The sequence below is a fragment of the Microtus ochrogaster genome, chromosome 7 (assembly GCF_000317375.1).
Source record: "Microtus ochrogaster isolate Prairie Vole_2 chromosome 7, MicOch1.0, whole genome shotgun sequence".
Taxonomy (NCBI): domain Eukaryota; kingdom Metazoa; phylum Chordata; class Mammalia; order Rodentia; family Cricetidae; genus Microtus; species Microtus ochrogaster.
The window spans coordinates 78,789,466-78,809,171 of record NC_022014.1 but is presented as its reverse complement, the minus strand read 5'-3'; the positions used below and the strand labels follow the sequence as shown (position 1 = coordinate 78,809,171).

General features: G+C 57.0%; 2 protein-coding genes across 8 annotated transcripts in view; one reads left to right on the top strand and one right to left on the bottom strand.

Annotated features, from left to right (window-relative positions):
• Caskin2 (CASK interacting protein 2) overlaps nt 1–8,088 on the top strand; it is a 14,385-nt gene extending 6,297 nt beyond the window's left edge. For both annotated transcript variants that reach the window (XM_005350738.2, XM_026780977.1), the window contains 18 exons: nt 22–73; nt 556–653; nt 1,027–1,172; nt 1,272–1,367; nt 1,447–1,577; nt 1,949–2,057; nt 2,372–2,480; nt 2,601–2,695; nt 3,164–3,425; nt 3,533–3,654; nt 3,741–3,801; nt 3,908–3,996; nt 4,149–4,259; nt 4,334–4,435; nt 4,714–4,852; nt 4,997–6,457; nt 6,543–6,765; nt 7,216–8,088. In XM_005350738.2, coding sequence (XP_005350795.1) covers nt 22–73; nt 556–653; nt 1,027–1,172; nt 1,272–1,367; nt 1,447–1,577; nt 1,949–2,057; nt 2,372–2,480; nt 2,601–2,695; nt 3,164–3,425; nt 3,533–3,654; nt 3,741–3,801; nt 3,908–3,996; nt 4,149–4,259; nt 4,334–4,435; nt 4,714–4,852; nt 4,997–6,457; nt 6,543–6,765; nt 7,216–7,306 — 3,497 coding nt within the window. In that variant the 3' untranslated portion in view covers nt 7,307–8,088. The remainder of the gene's footprint in view (nt 1–21; nt 74–555; nt 654–1,026; nt 1,173–1,271; nt 1,368–1,446; nt 1,578–1,948; nt 2,058–2,371; nt 2,481–2,600; nt 2,696–3,163; nt 3,426–3,532; nt 3,655–3,740; nt 3,802–3,907; nt 3,997–4,148; nt 4,260–4,333; nt 4,436–4,713; nt 4,853–4,996; nt 6,458–6,542; nt 6,766–7,215) is intronic.
• Nucleotides 8,089–8,226: 138 nt separating this feature from the next.
• The window catches only part of Tmem94 (transmembrane protein 94), a 36,302-nt gene continuing 24,822 nt past the window's right edge, over nt 8,227–19,706 (bottom strand). For 4 of the 6 annotated variants that reach the window (XM_005350737.2, XM_026780974.1, XM_026780973.1 and 1 more), the window contains 27 exons: nt 19,231–19,433; nt 18,658–18,809; nt 18,208–18,310; nt 17,941–18,027; nt 17,606–17,722; nt 17,279–17,335; nt 16,897–17,001; nt 16,595–16,759; nt 16,002–16,211; nt 15,418–15,733; nt 14,877–15,050; nt 14,442–14,544; nt 14,131–14,348; nt 13,272–13,453; nt 13,059–13,197; nt 12,492–12,607; nt 12,260–12,359; nt 11,836–11,944; nt 11,521–11,710; nt 11,161–11,238; nt 10,838–10,923; nt 10,504–10,585; nt 10,017–10,165; nt 9,827–9,921; nt 9,621–9,714; nt 9,297–9,467; nt 8,227–8,999 (listed from right to left, as the gene is read on the bottom strand). In XM_005350737.2, the coding sequence (XP_005350794.1) occupies nt 8,927–8,999; nt 9,297–9,467; nt 9,621–9,714; nt 9,827–9,921; nt 10,017–10,165; nt 10,504–10,585; nt 10,838–10,923; nt 11,161–11,238; nt 11,521–11,710; nt 11,836–11,944; nt 12,260–12,359; nt 12,492–12,607; nt 13,059–13,197; nt 13,272–13,453; nt 14,131–14,348; nt 14,442–14,544; nt 14,877–15,050; nt 15,418–15,733; nt 16,002–16,211; nt 16,595–16,759; nt 16,897–17,001; nt 17,279–17,335; nt 17,606–17,722; nt 17,941–18,027; nt 18,208–18,310; nt 18,658–18,809; nt 19,231–19,433 (3,674 nt within the window). In that variant the 3' untranslated portion in view covers nt 8,227–8,926. The other 2 variants (XM_026780976.1, XM_013347614.2) reach the window with 2 other exon arrangements.

The window sequence follows — 19,706 nt, the reverse complement described above, 5'->3', positions numbered from 1 at the left end:
CCCCCCCCCCCCCCCCCGCAGAGCTCCTCGGCTCCACGAAGAGACTCAACATCAACTACCAGGATGCTGACGGGTAAGTGTGTGCTGCTGGGTGAAGAGACCCGAGGAGGAAGTGAGAGGAACTGGGGTCCGCAGTTCCTCCCTCAGACTAGGTCCTTGAAGTATGTCTGCCCAGAGCTGGGTCCTGCCTGTGTAGGGCCAGAAGGAGGGGGTACTGCCCACCCACCTGCCTGTGGAGTTAGCCCTGAGCAAGAAGAGGGCCCCCCCTTTGGGTCAGATTCTTCCTGGGCCCCTTCTCTCCCTGGAGGGTAGGAGCCCTCAGGCTTCTGCTCCCACGGCCCCCTCCTCTGGGCAGGCTGGGTGGGGGACGCTAGACAAACGGGCCTCTCAGCCAAGACACTGGGCCCTTTCATGCTGTGGCCCGGCTGCTGTGCGCTCCCACGGCAGGGCTGGCAGGCACAGGGGGGCAAGTAACCCATCACTGCCGGCCCCCAGAACGAGCTTGGGGTGGAAGACTGTTCACTGACACCCCCTATTTTGTGTCCCCCATGCCAGATTCTCTGCTCTCCACCATGCTGCCTTGGGGGGCAGCCTGGAGCTCATAGCCTTGCTGCTGGAGGCGCAAGCCACCGTCGACATCAAAGACAGCAATGGTGAGAGCCCAATGTATCCCACCATGTGGGGAAGCCAGGGCCTCTCTACAGATCTGGGGCCGGAGCGTCTCCTGTTAGGACACACCAACAGGCGTTTGGGTTCCTTCTCTGAAATCGTGAATAGCTTCCTTCTGGAAAGAGTGTGTAGTTAAGATTTCCATTATTTAGACGAGGAAGTGCAGAGAGGTTATAGTCCCACCCTGGGGTTGTAGATCATGTGTGCAGGGCACAGTTAGAACTCTTCAGAGCCGCGTAGGACCTTTTCCTGAGCGAACCCAGGTGACGCTAGCATTGTTGTATGGAACTCTTCCCGTCCCAGGGTTCTCTGCTGGGCCACCTGTGACCCCTCTTAGAATCTCTTTCCCCCTGCCAGGCATGCGTCCCCTACACTATGCGGCCTGGCAGGGCCGGCTGGAGCCTGTGAGGCTGCTGCTGAGGGCTTCTGCGGCTGTCAATGCTGCCTCGCTGGACGGCCAGATCCCTCTGCACCTGGCTGCGCAGTATGGACACTATGAGGTGGTAAGTGAGCGTGCCTGCCTGAGGGGATGTGGGAGCGAGGAGGCGGGTGGGGGCCTGCATCTCGCAGGCAGCCTCCCTGACTTGGTTTCCCCATCCCAGTCAGAAATGCTTCTCCAGCATCAGTCCAACCCGTGCCTAGTCAACAAGCTAAAGAAGACACCCCTAGACCTAGCCTGCGAATTCGGGCGGCTCAAGGTGAGGCGTACAGCCCTGGGTGCTGAGTACTGGGTGCTGTAGTCAGGAGGAGGCTCTAACTGGGTGCTGCACACTGTAGGTGGCCCAGTTGCTTCTAAACAGCCACTTGTGTGTCGCACTGCTGGAAGGAGAGGCAAAGGACCCGTGCGACCCCAACTACACCACACCCCTGCACTTGGCTGCTAAGAATGGCCACAGAGAAGTCATCAGGTACCCAAGGGACCCACCCGCCTCCTCAGCCTCTTCCTGAGGGACCATTGGTTTCTAACCAATATCTCCCTGCTGCTTTTTTTAAAAATGACAAATACGCGTGTGTTCTGTGTGGGGTGTGTGCACGTAAGCACAGCTGCCTGCAGTGGACCACAGAGCCAGAGCTCCAGGAGGTGGAGATGAGCTACCCCTGCGCGTGCTGGGAATTGAACCAGAGCTCTCTGAGAGCAGCCCAGCCTTATCTTAGCCACCGAGTCATCTCCCCAGTCCGCTGCTACTGTCTCCATTCTTGGTTTCAACGCCACAGTCCCCACGCCCCTGGCAATGAGCTTCTTCCTGTCCCAGCCACCTCACACTCCTGCCCATCACAGGCAGCTCCTGAAAGCTGGCATTGAGATCAACCGCCAGACCAAGACCGGCACCGCGCTGCATGAAGCCGCCTTATACGGCAAAACCGAGGTGGTGCGGCTGCTCCTAGAGGTGGGTGTGGGTGCAAAGAGCCTGCCATCACGTGCTGAGGGCAGCTGGGAAGGCTGTGGTGTTTTGTGGGGCTTGAGAAAGAAGGTCTCACTCCCTCCGAATGGTGTTAAAGCCTTGTGGATGGAAAGCAGCCCCGACTGGTTAGACACCAAGTCCGTCTCTTACGAGCTCGTTCTTAACCCATGTCAAAAGCGTCATGCTTCCCACCTCTAAGCCCTGAAAGTGGTAACAGCACCCGCCTCCTGGGTAGTTGGGAGGACTCAAAGAGAAATATCAAGCAAAATGCTATGCTCTTGTGGTACTGTGAACCCCAGGGAGGCGTGGATGTGAATATCCGGAACACGTATAACCAGACAGCGCTGGACATAGTGAATCAGTTCACCACCTCCCAGGCCAGCCGGGAAATCAAGCAGCTACTTCGGGGTGAGTGGGTGGGAGAAGACCTAGTGGGTGGGGCTCTATAGTCGGTACCAGGGTGTGGTGGGAGAGTCCGCTGGGGAATCGAGGGTCCATCATGGACACCTGCCCTACCCCTTCTCTTAGAGGCTTCAGGGATCTTGAAAGTCCGAGCACTTAAGGATTTCTGGAACCTTCATGACCCCACCGCTCTCAATGTCCGGGCAGGAGATGTCATCACGGTGAGGGGCCCACACATCCTTTGTAAGACAAGCAATTGTTATGACTCACTTGGGCATCTGCTGTGGTCCTAGGCCAAGTTAAATCTTTATATATTCTTTCATATAATCCTCTCTAATCCTAGGAAACATGGGTACCATTATCGTTTTCCTTATTCTTTTCTTTTTTCTTTCTTTCTTTTTTTTTTTTAAGAGATGACAAAGTTGAGACTTAGAGAATTAGATGAACTGGGCCAGGTCACATATCTAGTAAACACAGAATATAGAATATCATTATTCTATAGAATATCATTGTTCATATGCCTCATGCTACAAAGAGACTGGGCTGGCATCGGTGACCAAACTCGGGTAGAGGTCAGCTCTGTGCCAGGAAGAGATGGACCAGGCCTGCTGGACTGTCACTACAGAGACAGCCACTGCCACTTGCTTGGGGTAGTGACTGTCCTTTCCGTCCACATCCTGTCACGACAGGTGCTCGAACAGCATCCTGACGGCCGCTGGAAGGGCCATATCCATGAGAGCCAAAGGGGCACTGACCGTGTGGGCTACTTCCCCCCGGGGATCGTCGAGGTGGTCAGCAAACGGGTGGGCATACCTGTGGCCCGTCTCCCCTCTGCGCCCACCCCACTGCGGCCGAGCTTCCCCCGGATATCACAGTCCTCTGCTGACGATTCGCTGCAGCCTCTTACCTATGGCCAGCTCCCGCGGGGGGGCCTCAGCCCGGACAGTCCAGGTACATCCTCCCAGGAGGTAGTGCAGGGGGGTCCCTTAAGCGCTGGCAGGTTGCCAGTCAGCTGTTAGCGGTGTCAACTCTGACCTTTATGCTTCTGCCGCCTGCAGCAGGTGACAGGAACAGCGTGGGCAGCGAGGGCAGTGTGGGCAGCATCCGCAGTGCTGGCAGTGGGCAGAGTTCTGAAGGCACCAATGGCCACGGCACTGGCCTCCTTATTGAGAATGCTCAGGTAGGAGGGGAGGGCACCCAGGCCTGGGCACGGCCTGCCCATTGTCTGTTTTCCATGTCCTGAGTAAGCTCTTTCTCTGTCTCCAGCCACTGCCCTCTGCCAGTGAGGACCAGGTACTGCCAGGCCTGCGTGCCCCATCTGCATCAGGTAAGAAGGGTAAATGGAACTGGTATTGCTGGGGGGGAGGTAAAGCCATGACCCCACCCATCCCTCCTCCAACCGCCCCTGATGCCATCTCTCTCGTTCCTTGAAGACAACCTGAGCCATGGCCCCCTGGCCAGTTATCGCTCTGGGGAGACCTTCACTCAGGATGTGAGGCCGGAACAGTTGCTGGAAGGGAAGGTGAGGTTTCCCACCCCCCAGAAATACGTTTCAGGCCTCGGCAGAGGGTAGAGGGCTTTAGTATCCACGGAGACCTGACCCTGAGGAAGGTGCGGGCCAATGGGCTAGTCCATCTCTCAGGCTTCTCCACCCTGTTTTGCTTCACGCCCCAGGATGCACAGGCCATTCATAACTGGCTAAGTGAATTCCAGCTGGAGGGCTACACTGCCCACTTCCTGCAGGCTGGCTATGATGTGCCAACCATCAGCCGAATGACTCCCGAGGTAAGCACTGTTGCACGTAATACGAGGGCCCAGCAGGCATGGGAGGGCCCTGATGTCCATGCCCTGTGTGACAGGATCTGACAGCCATTGGGGTGACCAAACCTGGACACCGGAAGAAGATCGCCTCAGAGATTGCCCAGCTCAGCATTGCTGAGTGGCTGCCCAACTATATCCCGGTGAGCAGGTGGACAGGGTGGGGTTTTTTTTGTTTTTTTTGTTTTGGTGACAGGGTTTCTCTGTGACTTGGGAGCCTGTCCTGGAAATCGCTGTGTAGACCAGGCTGGCTTCGAACTCACAGAGCACTGTCTCCCAAGTGCTGGGATTAAAGGTGTATGTCATCACCACCTGGCAGGGTGGGACTTTTGGCCCTTACCCAGGGCTGTGGCCTTGAGAGGGGTCAGGGCTTTCTTTCTCACTTGGGGAGCGCCAGGTTTTGATGGTGGCACTCATCCAGGTGGACTTGCTGGAGTGGCTGTGTGCCCTGGGGCTACCACAGTATCACAAGCAGCTGGTGAGCAGTGGCTACGACTCCATGGGCCTGGTTGCCGACCTCACTTGGGAGGAGCTGCAGGAGATAGGCGTGAACAAGCTGGGTGAGGATCACCTTGAGGCCTCCTGGCAGCCCCTGACCCCAGCTACCTCTAGCATCTCTGAGAGGAGGGGGAAGGGGGTCTAGCTAGGGCAAAGGGGACAAGCCTAGACTCAGTTAACCCATCTGCTTCTGCCTACCCTTCCAGGGCATCAGAAGAAGCTCATGCTGGGGGTGAGGCGGCTGGCAGAGCTTCGGCGGGGCCTGCTGCATGGGGAGGCTCTAGGTGAAGGCGGACGCCGGCTGACCAGGGGTCCGGAGTTGATGACCATTGAAGGCCTGGAGAACGGGGAAAGTCCAGCTATGGCTGGACCTCGCCTCCTCACCTTTCAGGGCAGTGAGCTGAGCCCAGAGCTACAGGCAGCTATGGCAGGGGGTGGCCCAGAGCCACTCCCTCTTCCCCCTGCCCGTTCTCCCAGCCAGGAAAGCATTGGCGCCCGCTCCCGGGGTTCTGGTCACTCACAGGAACAGCCTGTCTCTCAGCCCAGTATTGGTGATTCCATCGCCCCACAGGAGAGGAACCTTCCAGAGGGTACAGAGCGCCCCTCTAAGCTTTGTACCTCACTCCCTGGCCAAGGACCTGCCCCTTATGTCTTCATGTGTTCACAGAGTTCACCCACTAGCCCAGCCCCAGGGCCACCTCCTGGTGCTCCTCGGGCCTTCTCCTACTTGGCCGGCTCTCCTGCAGCTCCTCCAGACCCGCCTCGGCCCAAACGCCGATCCCACAGCCTGAGCCGCCCTGGCCCTGCTGAGGGGGAAGCTGAAGGGGAGGCTGAAGGGCCAGTGGGCAGTGCCTTGGGCAGCTATGCCACCCTTACCCGGAGACCGGGACGCAGCACCCTTGCCCGGACTAGCCCTAGCCTGACCCCAACTCGAGGGACACCCCGAAGCCAGTCCTTTGCCCTCCGTGCCCGTCGTAAAGGCCCCCCACCCCCACCCCCCAAGCGCCTCAGTTCTGTCTCTGGCCCCACCGAGCCACCTTCACTAGAAGGAAGCCCAGGACCCAAGGAAGGGGCCACGGGCCCCCGGAGGAGAACACTGAGTGAACCAGCCGGCCCCTCAGAGCCCCCTGGTCCTTCTGCCCCAACTGGCCCTGTGTCAGACACAGAAGAAGAGGAGCCTGGGCCTGAGGGAACACCCCCATCTCGGGGCAGCTCAGGAGAAGGGCTGCCATTCGCAGAGGAAGGGAACTTGACGATCAAGCAGCGGCCAAAGCCATCTGGTCCCCCGGCCCGGGAGACACCTGTGCTCCCTGGTCTTGACTTCAACCTCACAGAGTCCGATACTGTCAAACGGAGGCCCAAATGTAAAGAGAGAGAGCCACTCCAGACTGCGCTGTTGGCCTTTGGGGTAGTGGGTGGTGACACCCCTAGCCCCTCCACTCCCCTGTCCTCCCAGGCCCCCTGTGAATCTCCCTCAACTTCCTCTAACCCTCCACGGTCTGAGCCTAGCAGCCTTCCGTCTCAAGGAACTCCAGCCCCAGATCTCAGCCCCAAATCTCAGCCCCCCGGCCACCAAGGGGCCTCTGCCGGGCCAGCTCTGGCAACAGGCAGCCGGCTGAATGTGGAGACGGAGCCTCCTGCTGCCCTCCTCAAAGTGCCCGGAGCAGGTAAGAAGTGAGGCCCGCGGAGGGAAGGTTGCTGTGTGCAGGGCCACGTCGCACCAAGTCACGTGGTAACCTTTTGTCTTCTCAGGAGCAGCTCCTAAGCCTGTGTCCGTGGCCTGTACGCAGCTGGCATTTTCTGGCCCAAAGCTGGCTCCCCGGTTCGGCCCCCGCCCTGTACCCCCTCCGAGGCCTGAGAGCACTGGGCCTGTGTGTCCAGGCCAGGCCCAACAGAGACTGGAGCAAACCAGCTCGTCCTTGGCAGCCGCACTGAAGGCAGCTGAGAAGAGCATTGGCACCGAGGAGCGAGAGGGGTGAGCTGGGTGCTGGGTGCACCGAGGAGCGAGAGGGGTGAGCTGGGTGCACCGAGGAGCGAGAGGGGTGAGCTGGGTGCTGGGTGCACCGAGGAGCGAGAGGGGTGAGCTGGGTGCTGGGTGCGGAAGGAGAGAGGGAAGGAAGGCTGGGCTTGGGAGCATTGGAAGGCGACTGAGGGCCAAGTCTAGGGCTAGGGAGGCCTCTAGTGGGATGCCCGGGCCTAGTGGTCTTAGGGAGGCCTACGGAGGAGATTCCTGGGGACTATCACTTATTCCTTAGCCCAGTCCTTTGTCCCCGAGCCTCTGAACTCACCCGTAAGGGAAGGACGGAAACTCTTGCTACGGGGAGGTTGTAGGCAGTAAGAGTGAGGTACAAGGTGTTTGCCATCAGACAGGACTGCCATGGTAGCAGGCCCACGCCCACCTCGTTAAGGCTTTCTCTTGATGCAGCCCCACAGCGGCCTCCACCAAGCACATTCTGGATGACATCAGCACCATGTTTGATGCCCTGGCTGACCAGCTGGATGCCATGCTGGACTGAACAAGACCGGCTTGTGACCCTCCTTTCCTGGTACCCACAGTCGCCTGCCAGCATTCACGGCCTGTGGCCCAACATGGAAGAAGACCCTGCCACCCAGAGCACAGGCTGAGGGTTGGTTGGGCTGGAGTCAGAAGCTGACTTAGGGGCCTCAGCTGGGTGGGAGCAAAGCTCCTCCCGTGTAGAGCTGACTGCTCAGCTTTGGCCCCTGACGAGGGACCGGGACCCGTTAAGAGCATTCTCCTCTAGGAGGAGGTGTCGGCAGGGCTTTTCGGATGCACGCACCTCCCCACCAGGCCGTGTCTCACTAACATCTCAGTGCTTAAGGAATTCCTCTGGCCACCCACCGAGCTACTCTAGGCTCCGTGAGGCTCAGTGGAGGCTGTGTACTTGGCTGCTTCCCTCTGTGCAAGTGTACATAGGAGATGTAAATACACGGCAGGGGTATGCCTTCCTGCCCGTGGCTATGGCCTTGTCATCTCCTGCCCTGTCTTGCCATCCCACACGGGGAAGGCAGCGCCGGCCGGGGCAGAGGCAGTGCAACTAACAGATCCCCGATGCCCAAACTCTTACAACTGTACATAATATTTTTCAAGCAGAGAGAAATGCATATATTTTAAATGGAATTTATTCTATCTATTAACTGCCTGAGAGAATGCAGTGGGGAGGCCTTCAGACTGCAGAAGAACCCTCTGCCCACCCCCTGCTGGAGGGCCCCGTAGGTCCAGGCCCTGTAACTATTAACCTCTTCCCCAGCTAACATCAATGAAAATGTCATTCCACGTGATTGGGCTGTGTCTGGATCTGTGCATCAGACCTCCACATCCGGGACTGTCCCTTCACCCACAGCTGCAGGGGCACTCATCAGTGTGGAGGGTGACGGCTGCAGTCTTGGGAGGGGAGCCTTTCATGGCTGTTTCATGGATCCGCCACAGGTTTTTCTTAAGCAATTTACAATTTTAATATAAACCAGTTGACATTCATTCCTAAAAGGCTCATTTCCAGTTAAAAAAAAAAAAAAAAAAAAAGTAAAAAAAGGTCTCTCAGAACAAGGACAGCGCCTGGGCTGGGTCCTCCATGGATGACCTATGGCCAGCTGATGATGCAGGGGCTCCAGGGTGAGGTGGACCCTTTTCCATCTTCCGGCCCAGAGGAAGGGGAGGGCCCTAGGACCACAGCCAGGCTGCTGCCCCAGGAAAAGGATGGGTGGCAGAGAGAACACAGCAGCAGCCATTGCTCCAGCAAAGCCTGAGGCTCACTCTGAGGCTGCCACAGAGGAGGGTGTTCGGTAAGAGGACCCCAAAGAGAGGCCATTCACAGGGGAGGGGGCTAAGGGTCCCTTTACCAAGGGCCTGAGGTCATACATTCAAGAGTGCCCCTGGCAAGGCCAGGGAAGAGCCAGGGCAGTCCTGTCAAACCATGGCGACGGCCCCTGGGCTCCTTCGTGAAAAGCCCCAGAGTCGGGAAGACAGCAGGGTCTCCAGTGACCGGAGCTGAGCCTCCAGTGCCATGAGGCACAAAGACGAACCCTGAAACATTCGTGATACCAACTCCCCAGACTCAGGAGTCGGTCTGGCTCTAGCCCCAGGAACCAGGGCAATGACGGCCACTGTGGCCAATGGCTCAGAAGGGAGAGTTCATGCCCAGCTTAGTCTCAAACTGCAGCTTCTGTCGCTTCTGGTAGCGGACACGGACCCTGGTAAAACAGATTAAGATACAGTTGACTACTCAGCCTTGGGGTTCGCACTTGTAATTCTAGGTTCTTGGGGGCTGAGGCAGGAGGATTATAAGGTTAAGATCGAGAGCGTGTCTCAGAAAGTAGAAAGAGTGTTAGGGCTGTAGCCAGGGCAGAGCGTATTAGAAGAGCTGACTCCCTCTCCAGTACCAGGGGAAGAGGTTGGCACCCCCTTAGACAAGAGAACTGAGCAGGACGCCAACAAGGGGTGAGAGGTTTAGGGGACAAGGCCCACTGGAGTGCCGGGCTCAAGCTCACCGAATCTCATGCAGCTTTACAATCTCATTGGTGACAACCACAAGGACCAGGGACAGGCAGCCCAGGAGCCATGTCAGCAGGGGCACATCCTCTAGACCGAAGTGGACACGTGTGTCCCTGTGTGTCCACAGCTGCAGGTCCACAACTGTCTGGACCACCTGACCTAGGAGCCTACGGAGGAAAAGAACAGCCTTGTGTGACCCTGGAGTCATCGGCTTCCTCCCCGGCTTTCCCAGGACGGTTAGTTCAAGGAGAGCAGACAGACCCGTCTTCCTCCCCCCTCTTGTCCCAGCCCTGTCCCGCAGCCCCTCAAACACTACTCACACCACAGGCACGGTCACTGCCCACCAGAGGTTTGTCAAGGGGCTCTTCCTCCACAGAGGCTTAGTGCGATGGACATGGGTGATGGAGATAAAGACTAGAAAGATTGGCCAATGGGGTGTCAAGGCTTCCACTGGCCCAAAGCCTTGCCTCCCACCTCGGGGCTTCCCCATTAGCAGTCAGCAGCCCCACTGAGACAGCGCCCTCACCGGTATGCAGTACGATCAGGGCAGCTGTAAGCTTCTGCGCTGACAGCAACCCATTGGCGAAATCTCCAAACCAGGCTGGAGCTCTGTCATCATTGCTGCCAAAGGGAGACAAAGGCTCACCCTCCTGCGGGTCTACAGGAGAATGGGCTGGGGTAGAAATGGGTGGTAAAGAAGAAGCCCCAGGGCCCACCTGCAAAGCATGACTGAGGAGCAGTTGGTGAGGTTGCGGGCCCGGGCACTGTCACAGAAGCTCTGCAGTGTGAAGCCAAAGCAGATGAGGCACGAGCTGATGGTGAGGCTGAACTTGAGCAAGAAGCAGAGCAGGAAGTAGTGCTGGGTCTGTGGCATAAAGGAGGACAGTCAGCCCTGCAGTGGGCAGCCCCTCTGTGGGTCACAGAAGGACCGTCAGCCCTGTAGTGGGTAGTTCTGCGGCCGCAAGGCAGACCTGGCGCCTGCTCATCTCTCTCATGTTCAGCAAATGGTCACACCTCAGGAGATAAGGACCAGGAACAACATTCCCAGCAAGGCTCTTTCTCAGTTTTGACTACTACCTCCCTCCACTAGCCAAGTACCAGCTCTCCAGGTCCCTGACCTCTGCAGAGTCTTCCAGGTTAGGCTGACTCCCAGCACCAACCCCCAGACTCTCTGTGAAGCCCTGGTAACCTGGGCTTACTTACCTTCTTAGGAATGGATTGAAGGTTTTTGCCTGTTGCCATAGACATGATGGAACTATGTGGTGGCTTCCCCAACAGAGAGATGCTGAAATTCGGTGTGGGTAAAGGGACAGTGGTTACTACCTGTCTCCCAACTCTCAAAGGGAATACCTACAGAGAATCTTGGGATGAGGTCAAGCCTAGTGAGGCAGAATAAGACAAAGGGACCATGCCCCGGTGCCTCCGAGCACCGAGGTGATCCCTGAGCCATCTTGTCAGAAAACTCTAGGTCCCTTGGGTTGCCCACTGACACCCCAGCCCTACTGGCTGGGCACCGAGCAGCTTCAAGGCCTCTCACCTGAGCAGAGGATAACAAAAGCAGGACAACCATAAGATGTCTGTGGTACTCAGGAGTGGTGGCAGCTGAACCAGACAAGAAAGGAACTAAACCAGGAGAGAAAACATTGCCAGATTTGTAGACCCCCAAGGCTACCTTCCCCTGCCCAACAGACTCAACATCTTGACTGAGGAGCAGGAGAAGAGAACACTTCTGACAGCGGGGCCATCTCCCAAGCTGAGGGGTACACAAGGCATGTGGCTATACTGCACCCCAGACTCCTCAGACCATTAACTGTCCCTCCCTTTTAGAGAGAGGTAATGCCTGTGCAGGCCCTGGCTTACCTGAATGATCACAAGGGTCAGCTGGCACTGCAACAGGAAGAGGAAGCACTTACGGATGCCATAGGTGGCGTGCCGAGCCTAAGGACCAAGAGGGACAATTAATGATCCAGTCTTGCCTGGCCTCTCTCAGGTCCTACAAGCAAGCTTCAGTCAAGAGCCATTTGCCCGGGTGTTCCTATGAGGAAGGAGCAGAAACAAATTCAACTGCCTTGGGGAGCTTCACTTGTTCCTCCCACAGGCCGGGAAAGCAGGAAGCATGAGGTCTAGCAGGCCCATAAGTATCACGTGTTGCAGCTCTACCTTCAAGGTTGCTTACCCCAGAGGGCCCTGTGCCACCCCTAGTACCTATCTGAGGCCCACCTGCTCAATGAGCCGGATGATGCTGATGGTCTCTTCCTGGCGAAAGGTCAGGGAGCAAGGCAGGCTGTTGAGTTGCCCTGATAGCTGCAGGGGAGAAAGGCCATCGGAGGCCTGGGCCATGGTGGTGCTGGTGGCATAACCAAAGGTCTCCCAGGAGCAGCGGGATGGGTACAGGGGATCCAGGGCAATGCTGCTCAGTAAAGGGAAAATCCACCCGTGAACTGTACTGTCAGAGCTGTCGACCACAAGACTAGAGCATCCCATCCCTCTTCTCCTACCAGACCCAGGCCCACAGTCCCCATGTCTCTCCCTGACCTGACATCACTCTGGAGGAAGAGGCAGCTGTTCCGCAGGTTGGCAGAGCTGCCCAGGCAGCAGGTCACCTCCCCATATTCCTGCATGATCTTTATCATCTCACACATGGCTGAGGGGAGGAAAGAGGCACAAGAGTCAGGCGGGCAGAGCCCTGGGCAGGTGCTAGCAGAAACCCACAGGTCAAGAGGCCAGGAACAGTGAGGAGGAGGACCCTCTTTGCAGCATTAACCCCACCCAGCAGCAGGACAGATCACGTGACCACCCACTCCAGGCTCCCTGAAATGAGCATGCCCACTGCATGGTCCCACTGGATCCCAGCTAGGCACAGCCCAGGTTTTCACTTTTCTTAGAAAACTCTCATCCCCCGTGAGCTATGCAGCACCCACCCCTGCCAGAGCTTGGAAGGAGGGACCCCAGCACTCACTATCAGGGGTACAGTCAGTGAAGAGGGGCACCAACAGTGGCACGTTGTCAATGTTCTGCAGGTGGGGCCGCACCTGGTGGATGCCCCGGGGTAGCTTGGCCTGGAGGAAGCAGAGATGTCAGTAGTCTCAAGATGTGGAGCAGAGACTCTCCTGCCTCCCTCTCCTCCTGCCCTTCACTTCCTGAATCAGTTCTTGGCCACTTGAGGGCATAGACAGATTCCACCATCATACCCGGTTACAGTCCTCCAGGAAGCTAGGGATGTCACTGTCCGTAGGCTGGAAGCTGATGAGGTCTGAATGACCCTCCTCCTCCAAGAGGAGGAGTCCTTCTGCATCATCTCGGGACACTGGGGATGAAAGCCTGTACTCACATTGGGCCAGCCTCCCGGGAGGCCAAGTCATGCCCTGCAGATGGTACAGCCTTCTGTCTCCAGACCTCCATTCCCGACCCTCCCCCCCGCACTCCCCTCGACCCCCCCCCCACTGAGACAGGGTTTCCCTGTATAACAGTCCTAGCTGTCCTGGAACTCACTCTGTAGACCAGGCTGGCTTCAAACTCACAGAGATCCGCCTGCCTCTGCCTCCCAAGTACTGGGAATAAAGACATGCTCCACCCCCCCCCCCCCCCCCCCCCCCCCCACTCCGCTCAGGCCTCCACTTTTAACAGCCCTCCCGTTACTGCCCACAAGAACATGGGGCTGTTTCCCAAGGGAGTGTGCTTCTAGGCAGGATCTAGGCAAGTTTCTTCTAACTGTACTTCCCAACAAGAGGATCCTGCCACGTGCTCTTTGCCCTCACCCTGATTCAGGTCGTCATGGAGAGAGCCTGCATGGCTGGGGCTGGAGGGAGGGATCTCAGAGCCAGGCATGTCGCCATTGGGTGTGAGGGAGATATGGCAGTTCCAGCCTGTCTCCAGGCCCATCTTTTCAGCAAATACCTGCGGAAGGAGGATGGCAATGAGGGGCACGGGCTCGGGAAGAGCGGTGGGGACACACGGGAAGGCACGCTCACCTTGCTTTTGAGCTCGTCCTCCAGAGAGAAGTAGACAAAGCGGATGCAGGCGTTGACCAGCCCATCGATGAGGCGCACGATGTCCAGCCGGGCCTGGTACTGGGAGGACACCATGCCCATGAAGATCTGACCGCTCAGGGCCTGCATGCAGTCTTCCTTCTCCAGCACCTCCCCGATCCCTTCTTCAGGCGGGCACAAGACACAAAAGCCAGCCGGCATGTGTGGCAAGACAATCAGGACACAGCCCAGTCAGGACGTGGAGGAACCAGCAGATTCCAGGAGGCAGCCCAGGGCCACACACATAGAGGTCACACCCAAATCAGTGAGCGTAAGGGCCCCAGGGGACCACACACACAGCCACACAGGTGCACAGAGTCAGGATACATACGAGCCAACACACACAAGAGAAGAGACAATGAGAGGTGCTCATCAGCAAGGCAGCCATGCTGGGAGCCACGCTAAACACGGCTCAGCTGCCCAGCCCTCTTCCAGGCCCCTAACACATGTCTCCTGGGCTTATAAGATATGGCCAAATATGCAGGCTTGGGACAGAAGGCAGGGTCTATGTCCCTCTGTTCTAACAGTTTGAGCTAATTCTGAGAGGTAATGCTTTATAAACACGCCATTCTAAACCTTTCTAAGGAAACACTTTTATATACATTGATCCTCCTGAGCACCAGGAGAAACCCCTGAGGAAGGGAGAGAAGGCAGCTAGCTTTAGATGAGGAGAAACTGAGGGATGCTAGTGAATGCCACCCTGGACTGCCCAGGGCACTTTCCTCTGAAGCTCGTTGGCTCTGGGTTGCCCAGCCCCAGGGAGCCCCTGTGTCATCCCCACTGAAACGCAGGCTCACGGTACCATCAGAACTCCAGCTGTTGCGGCGGATGTTGGGTTTGATGGGGACGGTGCTGGGCAGCTCGCACATGGTGAAGATGCTGTTCTGGCCGGGTACCTGTACCAGCTCAATACACTTGCCATTGAGCTGGGAGGACAGGGTGCAGTTCATGGGCTTGTAGGCGAAGGCAGAGCAATAACCAGACAGGCAGGCTCGCTGGTAGAAATCCAGCACTTTCTTTCTGCCAGAGAAGAAGGGAGGACATAAGACAAGTAACCTTGAGATGCCTAGGACCATTAGACAGGCAGGCAAACCGGCAGAGCCCCTCACTTACCTGTCAGAACCCGAAAGAGGGTAGATGTCAGCGCCATCCCAGAAGTCTGTGCAGGCCTCCAACACCACGTCAGCAGTGCCGTGGGACAGCATCTGCTCTGTGCCTGGATGGGGAAAGAGACAACATCGTGAGGCCACAAACCAGCCCCCGCCTCATCCTGACCCTTACAGAGGGCGGAAAGTACTCCTGGTAGAGGATGGGACCTGTCAGTCAGTCACCATGGAACCATCTAGGCTACTAATGATGGCGCTACAATCCCCATCCTTTGGAGAATCCCACTCTCTGTAACTCTGGTCCCCAAGCCCAGCCCCTGCCACATCAGAGAACTTGGGGAGCTGTCTAGCATCCACTTGAATAAATGGGACAGGGTATAGTCTTCTGCCCACCAAACCAGAAGGTTTGTCTGAATGCCGGCTGAGCTCAAGTGAGGCTTACTGGTGGCAGTGTCTTTGATGAAAAGGCTGATCATGTGGCTGAGTGGGGGGCGCCGCTTGGTGACACAGGAGGGCCGCCCCAGCGCCGTCTCCTTCACCGTCTCAGCGCTGGGGAGGCGGTAGAGCGCCAGGTGGTTCTCCTGCTTGAAGAGTTCCTTGGCCCCTGGAGTGAAGCCTAAGAACAAGGACAGCACAAAGGGCCTTAAGAGAGGAGACAAACAGGGCAATGGTGGCACATGCCTTTAATCCTAGCACTCGGGAGGCAGAGACAGGTGGATCTCTGTGAGTTTGAGGCCACCTTGGTCTTTAGGACAGGCTCCAAAGCTACACTGCAGAACAGGTGGAAAGGCAGAATTTAGTTGACCTGGCTGGCCATCTTTATATCCCAACATTTAGTCATTGTGCCGGACTAGAAAGCTAAGGGTGGCTACGTTCCTGACAAATGGATGCCATGCCAGGGACAGTCAGTGCCAGGCCCATCCTGAAAGGTCAGCAGTCACTCAGGTGGCCCCACCACAAACACCGCCACCACAGCGCCGTACCAATGAGCCGGGCCAGCTCGCAGAGGCCCCAGGGCACGTGCACGGGCAGCACCGCACTGTGGCTCTCCTGCAGAGCGATGTTGCACAGGTGGTCGGAAAAGCGGCACAGGCGCTCCGTGACGCTGGCGTTACACAAGTTCAGCAGCACGTTGAGGCCCAGCGGCTTGAGGGAGGTGAGGTGTAACTGCCAGTTGGAATCATCAAACTGGATGCATGAAGGGTTCTGCTGGTCTTGGGACAGGCTCAACATCTCCAGGTGGTAGTCACACACAAAGTCCTCGGCCTCATAGGGATCACCTTCTGTCCCAGGCTGGACCTGGAGGAAATGTGGGGTAAGGCTGGGAGGAGGTGGGGAAAGACCCCGATGCCCAACCAGGCCTGGAACCAGCCCCACAGGAGAGCCCATCTTCCCCAGCCGGGTGCCAGTGCTCTCGCTCTCCTCCTTCAGGAAGAAGGCTGCCTGTGCCTCCCTCCTCTGCTCTTCAACCCCACTGGTTCAGACTGAGCTATTTCCCTTTGATAGGGGAAGCAGGAAGGCCTGGGACAGACAAGGTGGCTTCTCTACGCTGTCTCCTTCCTCTTACCTTGCTGGGCTCTTCCTCCCCTCCTTCAGTGTCCCTGCTGAAGCTCACGTTGGAACCAGATGGGTGTTTGCTGCGGCCGTGTACTTTGTGATGAGAGTAGGGCTCCGAGGGCTTGGGACCGTCGCCAGGCCAGTCACCACGCTCCTGCTCGTTGGAAAGGTGCAGGGTATTGTTCAGGGAGCCAGCAAGGAGGGCATCTCGTTCATGGGGCTGAGGAGAACAGGAGCACAGGTCTCGGACCAGAGTCCCATGGCTCCTGAGGATCAGGGAGACGGGGCAGTTCTGGGCTCCTGCCTTAGCCTTAGTTTTTTTGATTTTGGTTGTTGAGACAAGGGCCTCTCTAGGTAGCCCTGGAACTCACTCTGTAGACCAGGCTGACCTCGAACTCACAGAAATCAACCTGCTTCTGCCTTCCAAGTGCTGGGATTAAAGGTATGTGCAACCACACTTGGCCACTCATCCTTCATCTTAACCACTCAGAAGACCCAGGAATCCGGAGCTCCTTTCTCCTTCCTAAGCCTCACTCTCCAAAGGCTACAGGCCCAGCTCTGAGACTAAGCACCTTAACCGACCTCCATGGGAGCTGGCCATACCTCCTCCTCTACCTCTGGATGGCAGAAGGAGCGGGTGGACAGGTCGTCTGTGAGGTCCTCATGGCTGCTGTGAGGGGGTTCCACCTTCCCACTGAAGAAGAGCACAGTTTCTGGGCTGGGGTTTGGCCATGACAGGATCCCCTGCTTGTCCACACAGCACAGCACCTGGAGGAAAAGAAGCAGGGTTAGGAAAGGATTCAGTGTTAGTCTAACTGCCCAGTGCCACACACAAAACAGACGACCATCCAGACCCAGCAGGAGGTCCAGTCAACAGGCCTACCCTCCCCTCAGGGTCTCCTCACCGTGACAGAGCCCAAGCTGTGCAGCAGACTGGCGCTGTGGCTCAGTGTTGGAGATGTCCCCTGGATCACCCTCAGGAAGTGACCCCAAATGCATCGTAGCATTTCCTGGTAGGAGACAGACAGTCTGTGAGGCTATTTGGGGCTCAGTCTTATTTCCTTGACGACAGCCTGTAGGGCCCAAATCGAGAGGAGTCCAGGAGAAGCCAACAAGTGGAGTTGTGGGACAAGATACTGATACAGGATCAAGTCCGGATCATGCACACATTCAGCAGGGATGGGGGAGGGGGCAAGCGCTCCTAGAGCTCAGCTGGAGGTCAAGGCCAGAGAATCACAGAGATCCAGCAGGGGCCTGGAGGAAACCCCGTCTATCTCAGCAGTTTACCTGAGAGGAGACAGTTTCAGTGTAACTGCTGAGAGTATCCTCTGAGAACTTGGCCAGCTACACAGAGAGAGACAGGGTGAGCATCAGTGAGGAGACAGCTACCTTTCTTTGCAAAGACCCTCATGTCTACACAGCTGGGCTCACTGATGGATGAGATCCACCCCTGGGCCTGGTCTGGAACCTACTTGGTAACAGAAAGTACCTGAAACCATGAGAGATTCCCAGGGCTTCAACATGCTAAAACCAACATGGATCTGGACTTAGGCCCCACTTCCTGGCACAGCCAATTAGCTCTTTTTGTCCTCTGGATGCTTTGGAACAACCTACCAGGGAGCTGGGTGAGGCCTTGCTCATCTGGGCCAGAACACGAGCTTCTCCACAGGCGGTAGCCAGGACCCAGAGGACTGGGAAGAGCAGAGGGAGGATGGGCAACATGCCATTCACCTGAGAAAGAGCGAACCACATGCCAGGATCCTAAGGAGATGCTGCTCCAAAGGGAGGAAGAAGGGGAGGGATGCCCTGCCACACAGCCATCCCCCAGGAGCTGAAAGGAAGGGCAGCACAGGAGCCAATTTAAGCTAAACCCTGAGACAGAAAGAAGGAGCTGCAGAAAGAAGGAGCAGGATAGAGAAGCTCAACAGGGAGGAAAGGGTCGCCCTTGCCTGGAGCTGGAGAAGGGTGTACTGCCATGAAGTGACCCCAGGAGCATTGAACATGAAGCGCAGGGCATTGGTGATGAGAAAGCCAGCCTGTGGGGACAGAAGGGGCATAGCCTTAGTGACTTCCCCGGAGAGGGACTGAGTTGCAGGCCCCTTCCTTTGCTATTCACACTGCCGGCTCACTCTGACCCCTCCATGCCCTCTCCCGTGGGCTGGGCCCGCAGCTCACCCATGTCTGTTCCTCTCCCCACCCTGCAGTCCCTCACGTACCAGGACCACCGGCACGGCATAGTGAAGCATCACCGACTGGACTGTGAACCTTTCATTGTCCAGAGCGGTGACCGGGCGCAACAGGGCCATGTCCAGGCACCATCTGCAAAAAAAAAAAAAAAAAAAAAAGGCAACCCTCAAGTCTCTCTGAGGGCAAGATGCCAGACAGCTATACCTCAAAAGGGTTCTGGGCCTCTCTCCTGGAAAAACCATCACTAAATACCTCCAAGTCCTGAAATTCCCTAGTCAGCGTTAGCCCCGGCTTGGGCCGTACAGTGCCATGAGAGAGGGGCTGTAGCCACCACCATCTATTCCCTCAGCCTAAAAATGCTCACAAGACGCTGAACAGGTGCCCCTACCAGCAGGGCAGGTAGGATGAGGCCCCCTCCTTGTCCCAGGAAGCACTGGAGGAGAAGCCAGCAGGGCGGGACAAGAGGAAGGCAGTGCTACCTGACGCTGTCAATCACAGGAGTCTCCAGGACGCGGAAGAGCCGGTACTGCTGGGGGTTCTGTGGTCCCTTCTTCACTTCCCCCCTCGGGGAGGGCGGTGGAGAGAAGGGGGGGAACAGGTCTCCCGGCTCCAGGACAATGTGCTCGTCATCCTGCCAGCAGTGATGCGGAGTGAAAGGCTCCATCAGAGAGCATTGTGGGTCTTTTGGGAATGGGGAGGTGGGGCTGTTTTGTTTTGGGTTTCTTGAGACAGTCACACTGCCCTGGAACCCGCAACCCTTCTGCCTCAGCCTCTACAGGGCTAGGAATATATATGACTAGCACTATGATTGGCAAGACCTCTCTTTCTGGACAGAGCCAGCCAAAGTAGAACTAGCTCCCCAAGGTCATGGTCTCTCCTCTAGCAATGGGCCCTATGTGACTTGGGTTTCCAGGAAGAGACAGAGCAACAGCAGGAGGAGGTTTCAACCCTGCCCTGGTGCCCTGGTAACCCCCACGCTGGGCAGGAAGCTTCAAAGTCTAGCCTCAGGACTCCCAATGGATTTCAGATCCTCCCCCAGCTGCTCCCTCTACCTTGATGCCCCTCAGGGAGGCGAAGGACTCCTGGCCAGGCCTCAGGGCTATGATGTCTCCTTCTACCAACAGGCTAACTGGCAGGTTCACCAGGTGTCCATCTCTGTAAGCCCAGTGCAGGGACCAGGACGGTGCAAAGGGCATGTGGAGGTCTGGATACATGGCGTTTGGCCATGTGATCTCCTTTCCATCCCTGAGAGCATCTAATGAGAACAAAACAACAGCGCTGGTTCTGCACACCTATCCCATGCATGCAAATGCACCCCATATTTCAACAACACCTGCCCTGAGAATCCTTCCTAGTGACAAATAAATAATGAATGATTCCAGCACTGTGGGGAGGGAGTACAGAAGGAGTGAACCTGTCTGCCAGGCAACAAGAGATGACTTCCAGGAGGACAGGGACAGCATGGGAAGAGACCAGGAAGACAGGGACAGCATGGGAAGAGACCAGGAAGACAGGGACAGCATGGGAA